At 37.1% G+C, this 12668-nt stretch overlaps 1 protein-coding gene across 15 annotated transcripts in view; it reads left to right on the top strand.

Annotated features, from left to right (window-relative positions):
- DLG1 (discs large MAGUK scaffold protein 1) overlaps positions 1–12668 on the top strand; it is a 302234-nt gene that overhangs the window by 236834 nt on the left and 52732 nt on the right. For all 15 annotated transcript variants that reach the window (XM_067542838.1, XM_067542842.1, XM_067542840.1 and 12 more), the window contains one exon: positions 6741–6855. In XM_067542838.1, coding sequence (XP_067398939.1) covers positions 6741–6855 — 115 coding nt within the window. The remainder of the gene's footprint in view (positions 1–6740; positions 6856–12668) is intronic.

Consider the following 12668-nt stretch of genomic DNA (forward strand, 5'->3'; position numbering starts at 1 on the left):
TGGACCTCCTGAGATGCATGCCTTCAGCATTGGGTATTCAAGCTGTGTGTGTTCAGGAGAACATGCAAAAGTTGCTGGATATTCTCCAATCCTCTGCTCCAGGAAGAGTTGCTTTCCCCATAAATGAAGCAATCTTGGAACCATCAGAGGCTTTATGGAACTCCCCCACCTCCTTACTGCCCACAGTGAACTGAACTGAACTGAACTGATGATATACTACATGCCTATGCATGGTTTTGAGTGCTTCTACTCACATCTAGCTCCCAACTCTTGTCATGACAGCAGCTAATGAGAAGATGGGAGATATAAGTCAACACCAATGAACAAGGACACTAAAAAATTGGACTTGGACTTGTTGGGGAGGAAAATATATTTTATTTCATCCTTCCAGATCCACCTTGCTAATAAGAGAATGCTTTTATCAAAGTATTACTTTGTAATTTAAGAAACAATGGCAAAATTTACAGATAAGTTGCCAGAATCTTCCATGGAAGAATTTAAGACTTTCATGGTGGAAGGCTTTCTTTGTGGCAAAGATGTCACTATAGTCAACTTTAGATATGGCCTCTGCCTTAACAAAAAGAAAGGGCTTCATGGTTGCAGAAATCTCGTATAGCTTCTGAGGTCCAACAGCTGATTGAGGACCTGCCTGTTGGCAGCCATTTTTTGTTTTCAGAGAAAACATATCTTTGAGGACTTTTAAACTACGTTGTGTTTGTTGGGGATTTTTACCCTAGCAATGAAGAGGCATCACTTTGCAGGTCAACAGCACCAGCAGCAGCAGCAACATCACCCTCAGCTATTCTTTAGGTCAGATTGTCCTGCTACAGAGCAGGACTTCTCCAGAAAGGGGCACAAGTCTCAGAGGAGGTCTTCTGGTCCCAGTTCCAGCCAGTCAGGCTGTCCTTCAGCAGTTTGGATCAAGTTGCCATTTTTGATGCACTCTCCCACGGCAGCATTCCAGTCATCAAGCTTCAAGCCATTTCCCCTCCATTTGGGGACAGGCTCTCCCACTTTTACAGGACTTGGAAGTCAATAACTGGATAAGTGGATCCTAAGCACTTCAGCAAATGCAAACTCTCCATGGTCAGGGGCTATAAAGGAAGTTCCTCTTCAGAATCAGGGAAAGGGATTCTACATACAGTACATCCTGATACCCAAGTCCAAGTGAGGGATGAGACCTAGCCTCGATTTCCACAGTCTCAACATGTACATCAAATACATGAGATTCCTCATGGTTACAGTAACGACTATTCTCCCTGCTTTGAATCACGATTGGTTTGCCTCTCTGTCTTCAGATTGTTTACTTCTGTGTTATTGTTTTCCCAAGACACAGGAGGTTTCTGAGATTTGTAGTGGTGGGTCAGCATGATCAGTACACTGTGCTTCCCTATTGCCTATCCTGTGCTCTATGGGTATTTACCAAATGCATGACTGTAGTAGCAGCATATCTCAGAAAAAGAAGAATTCATGTGGATCCCTATCTGGATGATTAGTTAGTGAGATGCGAGCCCAGAGAACAAGTCCTCTGTCATGTCTATTTCACACTACGTCTCTTCGATCATTGGAGCTTGATTTTGAACAAAGGAAAGTTGACATTAGTACCAACTCAAAAATTTGAGTTCATTGCGGCCTGACAAGACTCTACAATTTCGAGAGCATTCCTGCTGAGCAAATGATTTCATGCAATTTGTCACCTGAATCTGACCCTCCAATCTCAGCCTACAATTATGGTTTGTGTCTTCATGACATTACTAGCCATATGCCCTTATGTAGTCCAATACACGAGATTGTACCTTTGTGCTTTTCAAGCGAGGTTGAAGTTGGTCTGTTGCCCGAGTCGTCAGTCATTGGACAGCGTTGCCTTAGTACCTCTGGTCATCCTGGACTCCCTACAGTGGTTGGCAGTTCAAAGCAATATATGCCAGATGTTCCCTTTGCTTGTCCTCCACCGACTAGAATTATAGTTACCGATGCCTAACGTTAAGGTTTTGCACTGTTGTTTTCTGTAAAAGTCATGGACAGGTCACAGTCTTCCATTAAGTTTTGTTTATTGCCCGTGACCTGTCCTTGACTTTCCCTCTTATTCCTCATTAGCGTGTTTTCTAAAATACGGCCTTGTTTAAAAAGAAAAAAAGTATATATTTTATAAAGTGCTGCTCTGCTGCATTTTCAGCTAGAGGGAAGGCTTATTGTGAACTTCACTGCTAACTAGATTTTTAAAAAAATCTGCTTTGTCAGACACAGTATATGTGAAATTATGCATATTCCCACAGGAAAGGCAAAAACTGGATTGAAAAACCATTTCTTCTTATAGAATTTTCCCATGTTTAGTGGTAATCAGTTGAGTGAAAACAGTAAGATAAACGTAATAAAGATCATTTTAAATGAGTTTCCATAGACTTTTAATCTGATCTTAGGAATTGAAGGCATTTCTTTTTTAAAACTCTCCTCTTTACTACTGCTACTTTACTGTATAATTAGTTTTAGTTGTATACAATTTATTGCAAATCAGGTGTAGATAATTATTGCCTCTCAAATGCTATCAGTGAAGTGATTTTACTGAATGAATTAATAAAAGGCACATTATAGTTGGAGCAGGTAGCAATGCCTACAGTTAAGGCTGCCTGACACTTTTCATTATAGGACCTGAGTCTGTCCATTTGGATCCCACTTATAGATCCCACATGCATCTCGTGTCTGAGATTGGAAACTTTTGATCAGCAGTGTCCCTTGGGGCTGTACCTGCATCTTGCATATCCTTGGGCTCCTCCCCCCAAGGACATGTAGGGCAGAGAAGTGCCTTTCAGTTGTCTGCCTGCCACCTTGCAGTGCCTTTTCTTCTTAGCTTTGTAAATATATGTATATTAATAATATCAATAAAATGTTAATGCCCTGATGTCAGCTCCCTTTTTTTGTTTGTTTGTTTGTTTGTTTTGTCATGGTAAGGCAGGGCAGATCTGAGTGCTCCTCTAAGGGTGTCAGCAAACAGCTGTGAAACCCACAAGTGAAACATGTCTCATTTCCTCCTAGTGCCTGGCCCACATAGAGGGTCATAATGTGTACTACTTCAAATCAGACACACTCTAGTTCAAAAAAGAACTAGATAAGTTCATGGATGATAGGTCCATCAATGGCTATTATCCAGGATGGGCAGGATTGCTGTTTGCCAGGAGCTGGTAATGGGCAATAGGGTGGATCACTTGATGATTACCTGTTCATTCTCTCTGAAGCACCTGGTATTGGCCACTGTTGAAAGACAGGATACTGAGTTAGATGGATCATTGGTCTGACCCAGTATGGCCGTTCTTAAGTCAAGTGGCAGAGGTCTGTGCTGAGAATCTAAACATTTTAATTCTGCTTACTAACCTGGTGGGAATCAGTGTTGTTTCAAATGATGGAATTTTTGTATTTTTTCAGTATTTTTTTAGTTTGCTTTTTAAAAACTTAAAAGATTACACACAAAAAACTACTTCACAAGAATGTTATGATTACAAAGTCACTCACTAAAAATTAGGAAATGCTGGAAGTACAATTGCCCGTGCAATGTTAATTCACCCACTCCCTTTCATGCATGCATTATGATAGTCTTTAATTACATGATAAAAATGGATGTCTGATTACTAATAATGGGCATTAAACTTGGGCAGCAAAAAGAAAATATGGCCCTACTGGTCTGCTTTTTATGCATTTTTAAATATTCATATAAAATATGGTCATTTCCTATACAACAGTAAATGGATATCTGAGATGTCATGTCTAGTATGTTTCTATTGCTATTTGTTCTGTCTTCTGTGACTTTGTCAGTGTATTTTTGGAAGTCATTTAGCAAAATCAAATCATTTTCATTGCTCCTAATGCATTATTGATATGACATGGGTTTCATTATCTGACTGAATAGTACAGTATACTTCTCTTATGCATTTTTGTGGATTCATACAATGATGAGGGCATTATAAAAGCCTATATAGAATAGAATTATTCCCATTTTACAGATGGGGGACCGAGGCACAGAGTGTCTAAGTGACTTGCCCGCAGTCATACAGGAATCCTATGGTAGGACAGGAAGTTAAATCCATGTCTCCCAAGTCCCAAACTAATGCCCTAATCACAGGACTATTCTTACTCTCAGAAACTCAATGAATTCTCTTGACTGTTCTTTCTCTTACAAACTACAAAACAAATCCAATTTAACAAAAAAATACTTAAGTATTATTATTATTAAGAAAAATGTGTTTATAAATTAGAAGACTATATGTTGCAAAATCAATAAAGAGAATTTATTATATGCAGTGTTGATATTGATAGAAACAAACTATCCAAGACACTTAAACCCATTAATTGTAAAGATTTTCTGTTTCTATGACTCATCGTGTTTAAGATGGTGATTTAACACCAAATTAATTTCAGTTCAAGTTATGGTTTATGTATCTTTCTCCTGTTATAAAAGGAGAATGTAATTTTATTCAGCTGTTATTATTTATTTGTATTAATGCCTAAAGGCACCCATTTAGATTGATATTCCATTGTGCATATAAAAGACAGACCGAAGAGCTTGCAATCTAAATAGACAGGACACACAGTGGGAAGGGGAAAAGGTACAGGGAAGGAAGAGATTTGCCCAGAATTACAGCACATCAGTAGCAAGCCGAGAATAGAACCCAGTTGTCCTGAATCCCAAGACAGTTTCTTTTCCACTACACAATGCTGCTTACTTAATGTTTAGTTTCCCCTCCCCAATATTTTGAACTGTATTACTGTGAACAAGGATAGCATGCCAGGAATAACTGCTGTTTATAGGATTGTGTTCATCTTATTGCTGAACTACTTCTGCATCTGAATTAGAGCTGGTGAACTATTCAAATTTGTACTTCATTCATACCACTAAAAAAAAAATACTGACCACTTCGAAGGATCATCAGAATAGTTTAGGAAACCATTTGTCTGATGATGTTGTATGTAGTGTTGTTGCAGCAATGTTGATTCCTGGATATGAAAGAGACAAAGTGGGTGAGGTGTAACAAAAGTTGGTCCGATATTACCTGACCCATCTTTTCTCTCTGGTATCATTATGATTAGCATGTTGGTTGATTAGACTGATAAGAAGCTGTTTCCTGTTTTGGCTAACGAGGTCAATGTGCTACAGAAAAAGCCCAAATCATTAAATTTTCTCTTGTAAAATATTGCATATTGCTTGTCTATAGATTTTTAAATTACTTTCCTCCTGTCTGAGGTTACACTAAAAATCTTGGTTATTCATTACTGTATTTTTGAAAAGATGAATGTTATGAAAAAATTCTATAGAATTTTAATGAGATCACTAACAATGTTTAATCTAATTGTTGAAGACAAGTGTTTCAGGAAAGAAGAAAAGCTTGTGTTTTCAACATTGGGGAAGAGCTCTTTATTATTCTTATTTCCCTGGGCAAATTTGATTTCCGATGTGATGGGGGAGGAGGCTGGAATAGAGATGGAGGGGGGGAAATTATTCAGTTCAGTGACTGTGCCTGCAACATACCACAGATCTCCCACTGTAGACCTGCTTTAATCTTAAATCACGTGGCATTTCAGACAAGGTGAACAGTGTTGCAGTGGAACATTTATTTTTATCAGAAAGGTTTTAGAAGTGATCTGCAGACACTGAAGTCCAAACTAGTCAACTGAAAGAAAAAAAAAGCCTTGTTTTGACTGGAAAATGTTATGCTGATAACATGTAAGTACAGCACTTCAGAAGATGTTGATAGTGAAGAGGATCCTACGATTTTTATTTCTCTGTATGTAGGTAAAATCATGTGCATTTAGCACAGTTATATTAACACACTGTGCTGCTTAAGAACACAATCCATTTATAGTAGGATTAGCATTGTGCATAATTATGTAAATAGAGTTTGTATTTCTAGTACAGCTTACAGTGCATCAAGACTTTGTAATAAAATTCTTAGATTTTTTTTTTCTCCTTGTCTTTTACATTATTCTTTTTCCCCTTGTACATTACTTTAGGAAATTTGTTCTATGTATTGCTCACTTCTACTGCTGAATGATTTATATGATTCGGAACACAATAATTCCATATAATACCTAGTGCTATTTGCATTTCAAAACTACCATTCATTTAAGTAGTGACTTCATGTTACTAAGACAGACCTTTTATTACGTTTAAAAGATAATCTTTTGTTCAGCAGTCTTTAAACACAATAATAATATAATGTGAGGTTTTCTTTTGGTTATGGGATAAAGTTTATCTGGATTAATTAAACTTCTCTTTTTTTGTTAATACAAAAAATGATATTTATGGTTAATTGTTTTGTTTTGTAAATAAAAACAATTGTTTTTACAGCAGTGAAACCACCCATGTAATCTTTATGTAAACAGAATATTTAGGTGTATTTGCCTTATTTCTGAATTCTAGAATTCAAATTCTATTAAACTGATGAAATCACAATTCACTAAAAAAATAAATATTTTTCTTATTGAAAATAATTTTTCATTATTTCATTTTATATTTCAACTAACGCCTATTAATGGAAATATGTATAACTTACATTTTCATAGCACAAAACTACTAATAGTTAAAATGGCATTTTAGTTATTGTATTTTAAAAGGTTTTCTTATATTTAGAAATTTGATAGAAAATAAATCTTTGTTCTTTCAAGCTCTCAACATATTACCAAATAACTTAATTGCTGAAATTTTGGGAAAATAAATGGTTCTGTGATTTTTTTTCACCCCCATGTAACAGAATACAGTCGTTTTGAAGCTAAAATACATGACTTACGGGAGCAGATGATGAACAGTAGTATTAGCTCAGGATCAGGATCTCTGCGGACCAGCCAAAAGAGGTCCCTCTTTGTCAGGTAAGCATCTTCCTCCCCAAATTTCTGTAGTGTTCCTACACATGAACACTGTTATGCTTTAATACTTTTGCTTCTGAATTCAAATATACCTGGTTCCATTTATTCATTATTAAACTGAACAAAATGCAGATTTACAAAAGCTTCAGTGAGATTTGATTTGCAGTAAATGAAATATACTGGCAAAATAATTAACCATATGTATCAAGCAAATTTGTTGTACTTTGCAAAACTATGGGAGTCTTCACCTTTTCAGCTACCTTTCAGGAGGGGGAAAAAAGCATAATTTCACTATTTACCTTAAATACTTTTCTACAATTGTTCCCAGATAGTCTTACTTGGTTTAAATATGTAGACTCTTACAGTTTATCTTAGTCTGCAGTTTTCGTGCTTTGGTAAGTTCTTGAATAAGTGAAGTTGAAGTATTTTGAAAATACTGTTTTCCTTGTGATGTTATGTGAATACAAACTCATTCAGAATCAGTTTTCAGTGTGATATAGTTCTTTCAGCATGATTCAGTTATAGCTTAAGTTTGTATTGAGAAATCTTAATTCTGCATTAGTGGTATCACAGTTTGTTTTATCATAATAGTTTCCATAGCAATCAGGAGAAGAAGCCAATGCACTGAAGGTAGTAAATTATTCTACAAGCACAAATATCTTAAATAAATGTGTATTCATGGAACAGGAAGCACAAAAATTTCAAAAAGAAAATGGAACTAAGAAAAGAGCTTCAAATTATTAGGAAATGTGTGGGGTTTCTTGCTAAAAACAAATCAGACTTTATTTGACCTGTTCATTTTGTAATGGGTGATCTATCAATATTGAGTACTACAGCAAATTTCTGCTTACCCAGGGCAATTTTACATAAAATGTGTGCATAAAATATCACCAGTTTTTCATTATTATCAGTAATGATTGGGAAGAGTAGGCAAGTACCTTTTGTGTTTGTACTGGCAAATTTCATGACTCTTTTTTGCAAGGCTGAACTATTACAACATTAGATAATTAAGCCTAACTGACAAAACCTTAGTGTTGTTCTAACAGCTGGTTTCCTATTTTCTGGTATCCACCCAGGGTCCCAGCCCTTCCTTCTGTCTAGTTCATACTTCCCAGTTCTTCACAAAATGGTGCTCTCTTTCTCCAGTCAGACTCTTCTGAGAAGAGGGTTCTTTTAGAGCCGTGGTTCCCAACCCAGGGCCCCCTGGCCAAAAGTGGCCCTCAGGGTCTTCAGAGTGGCCCGTGGCTTCCCCCCGGCTGCGGAAGGGAGTTGCTTCCTAAGTACCCAGGTGGAGCGCGTTACCGGTGCAGGCTCTTTCCTGCAGCCAAGATGATGGGAGATTAGTGCTGCCATCCCATTGGCTGTAGCAGGGAGCATGGCAAAACGCTCTGCCTGTGTCCCTAGGCACTGGGTCCCTGCTGGAGCCAGAGGGAGGGCAGCACTGTTCTCCCATCCCCCTAGTGGCAGAAGGAAGCCACTGCTTAGGGACCCAAGTGGAGCGAACAGTTTCCCTGCTGCAGCAAGGGGGATGGGAGATCTTCCTAGCTGAACTCCTTCCCTCAGGCTGCAGTGAGGGGGGGAAGGAGGGCTGCTGGTGGAGACTGGTGGCCTTTCAGGGTTGTAAAAATTATATTTATGGCCCTCGAGCCAAATAGGTTGGGAACTACTGTTTTAGAGGATACGTTAAATTTGTTTATGAAATTCAGGCTTTAAATGTAAAACTGGGTTGAGCTACACAAAACACTAGACCACGGAACAGAGACGAGTTAACAAACAAGGTGGGGTTTGGGATGAAGAATGAGGTTTTCTACATCTTTCATTCCAGAACAGCTGTCACTAAATTCTCTCAGAAAAGGTACTTTCACTAAGGAAAAGCTTACACAAACCCAAATTCACTATCACCAATTGACATGGATTTATGAGTTCAGAATAATAAAGGAATATGCAACTGAAAATTCCAACAGACGTATTTTACTTCCACTGTGATTGGAGAAAATAAATCCTCTTTCCCAGGCTTTGGAGCACCATGACAGCCCATTCACAGCAATAGTGCTATGTGTGCTCTGACGGCTCTATGCAATCTTGGGTCTATACCCTTCCATATCTTATATCTTTGTTCATCTGCAGATGAAGCCTTTGTAGACTACATCTCCATGTATCTAGGAGATGCAGACCTTCTGCAAGGACTCCTACCACCCCTTTCTTTCCTTTCCCACCATCTTGCGGCAGAACCACCCTGTTTGTTTCCCATGTATTGAAAACTCATCTACATTCATAGGTTCTTAGATTTTAAGTCCAGAAGAGACCATTGTGATCATCTAGTCTGACTTCCTGCACAACACATGCCATATAGGACTTTCCTAAATTAATTACTGTTTAAACTACAGCAGCGGCTAGTTTTACTTCACTTAAGTTCTTGCTTACAAAATTGGACATAAAAATACAAAAGTGTCACAGTTCACTATTACTGAAAAATGGCGTATGTTCTGATTTTTACCATATAAGATAAATCAATTGGAATATAAATATTGTACTTGCATTTCAGTGCACAGTATATAAAGCAGTATAAACAAGTAATTGTGTTCATGAAATTTTCGTTTTGTACTGACTTTGCTAGTGTTTTTAATGTAGCCTGTTGTAAAACTAGGCAACTATCTAGATGAGATGATGTACCCCCCGGGATAATTTTTATCCCAGAATAATTATTTCAGTTAGGATATGATTATTTGTTTTAGTGAAATTGTTGTACTGGTAAAACCCTTAGTGTGGACAGAGTTATACTGGTATAATAAAGGTTCCTTTTAAGACCGTATAAATGAAGACATCTGTGTACCCCCAGGGGGTACATATACATCTGATTGAGAACCACTGAACTAGAGGATGTATTCAGAAAAACATCCTGTCTTGATTTTAAAATTGCCAGTGATAGAAAATCCGTCATAACTCTTGTTCAAATGGTTAATTTATCCTCTCTTAAAAATGCGAGTTATTTCTAGTTTGAATTTGTCTAGCTTCAGCTTCCAGACATTGGATCCTATTATAGCTTTGTCTGATCATCTGAAGAGCCCCCCTTATAAAAGTTCTTTTCCCCTTGTAGATACTTACAGATCTGATCGTTACCCCTCAACTTTCTCTTTGTTAAACTAAACAGATTGAACTTCTTGAGTCTTTCACAGTAAGGCATGTTTTCCAATTCTTTAAACATTCTCATGGCTCTCCAATTTATCAACATGAATTTTGAATTATGGACACCGGAACTGGGTACAGTATTCCAGTAGTAGTCACACCAGTGCCAAATACACAGGTAATATAACCTGCTTACTCCTATTTGAGATTTCCCTGTTTATACATCCAAGGATCACCTTTATACTGGTATAACTGCATCCACACTAGGATTTGTATTGATTTAACTATTTTGATAAAAAATAAAACCACTAACCAAAATAGTTATAATAGTACAAACATCATGTAGATCAGACCTTAGTTCAGTAGAATGTTACAACATTTACAACAAAATTTAAAAGAATTAGAGGAAATTGCAGGATAGCAAAACTTAAGGAATAGGGATCCAAGAATCTGCTACTTTTAACCACTGTGATAACTGTAAATTTGTGTTATTGAGACAGTGGGTACTATTAAACTATTATTATGAAGAGAAAAAGATTACAGGATTAAGAGGAACTAAAAATAGATAACACAAAACAACCAGGAAAATAATTGAGGAGGGAAATGTGTATATATGAGAGAGATGGAATATAGATGGAATAGACTGTAGATAGATGGAGAACAGTAATACTGGAATATTTTTTACCAATGAAAATTACTACTTATAATTAAATGTTTTATCACACATTTCCAAGATATAAGACAATATATGGCATTTGGGTATTTTTCCCTCATATATTTATAATTGTTTGTTTTCTAAATATGCTATATCACTTTGGCCTTACATACCAATCTGTTATTTTAATATATATAGCTGGCTTCTGTTTTTGCAGAATTAACTTTTTTTGCAGTTAGACTTGCTTTAAATACAAAATTATCTTGTTCTTTGTTCATATTCGTTACAAAATTTAAACTTTCATGGATTAAGATCCTAAATTCTAAAAGCAAGTCTGTACTGAATAACATGGTTATTCTTGTAATATATTTTCCCCTTGAACAAGCATACATATGGATATTTCCAGAAGTTCTGTCTCATTGTCATAGTTCCAAGATTTATTATTCAACCTTCATGATACAGCTAAGACCAGTAAATTCTAAATAATTTTCTTTAGCTGGGTTAGCTGTAGCCTGATTTAGAATAAAACCTACTTATGTTCATACACACACATTCTTCTGGGTTTTGTCTTTTATGCTGTGCCTCAAATCTCTGTCATAAGCTTCATTTATGTAGCTTGCATTTAACTGATGCAAGTAATTATTTGTAAATGATTGAAGCTGAACTTTTAGTTTCAGCTGTTAGTTCTAGGAGAGACATTTCTCCATAATATTGATTAGAGCTGGATGGAGAACAGTGATTCCATTTCAGTGAGAATTTCAAGTTCTCAAAATTTGATTTAGTTCCAATTCAGAATAAAAAATTTTGGAATTCTCCAGGACACAGAATGATCACTCTCCACCCAGCTCTGCTGGGCGCTGCAGCTCCACAGCTGTTGACCCAGCAGACTGCCCCAGAGCTGGGGAGCATCGGCTGCCAAGGAGTTGCAAGCCTGGGACCCAAGCAGGCTGCTGAGGAGTTAGGAGCTTGGGAGCATGGGCTCCCCTGCAGCCTGAGGAGTTGGGCAGCTAGCAAGAAGCCTGATAGGTTTCCAGTAGAACCCTGCTTGGCTTCAAGCAAAATATAGTCAAATTTGGCATGATCTCACAGCACATTTCAATTTCAACATATAGCGAATTCTGATAAAAAATGTGGGAAAAAATGTGATGAAACGAGTTCTTATATTGACCCATTCGAGGTTTGCCATTGGCCTATGTTTATGTCTTAACTAGTAGCAATTGCAACAGTTTTTTTTAAATCTAAGTCAAACTTTAGAAAAAGGTCAGAATTAATTTTTTCTTGATTTTTCTTGATTTTCCTAAATAACTCCCATTTTACTGATTTCACTAGGAGGGTGGTGAAGCACTGGAATGGGTTACCTACGGAGATGGTGGAATCTCCATCCTTAGAGGTTTTTAAACTGAGGCTTGACAAAAGCCTTGGCTGGGATGATATAGCTGAGGTTAGTCCTGCTTTGAGCAGGGGGTTGGACTAGATACCTCCTGAGGTCCCTTCCAACTCTAGTATTCTGATTCTATGATTCTATTCCAAATAATTTCTTTCTATAATTATTTCATATTCCTGTAGCCTTACTAGGTATAGTTGCATGTCCCTCACATAGCTGGGTCCACCCATGTAGTCCCTAAAGATAAGTCGAATTCTTATTTAATCAGAGAAGGCACATAGTCACTTTCTCCCAGCTAATGTAGGGCTCATAGAATAGGCTTCCACTGATTGCACTATTCAGCAAAAATAGCCTAAAAGTAGCAATGCTTAAGGAAGGATGAAGTTTGATTAGTAACCTGAACATAAGTGCTGGAACTAGGGGTGCAGCTGCCTTGAAGTCGTCTCCCTCATAAACGGGATTTACAGTTTCATTCAATGGCTCTCAGCATCCACACTGTACAAATTGTTCCAGAACACCTGAACCTGCAATACTTGAAAGGAATGGAACTAGATAGGTGATATGGGTATTTAAGAAAACTAACACTGTCCACTTGCAGCTTTGCAATATACACTTTAAAATTGAAAAAACCTGAATAAATAATGTTGTTCA

This window comes from Emydura macquarii, unplaced genomic scaffold (genome assembly GCF_026122565.2).
Source record: "Emydura macquarii macquarii isolate MOO-44397 ecotype Brisbane River unplaced genomic scaffold, CSIRO-AGI_Emac_v2 contig_729, whole genome shotgun sequence".
Classification (NCBI taxonomy): domain Eukaryota; kingdom Metazoa; phylum Chordata; order Testudines; family Chelidae; genus Emydura; species Emydura macquarii.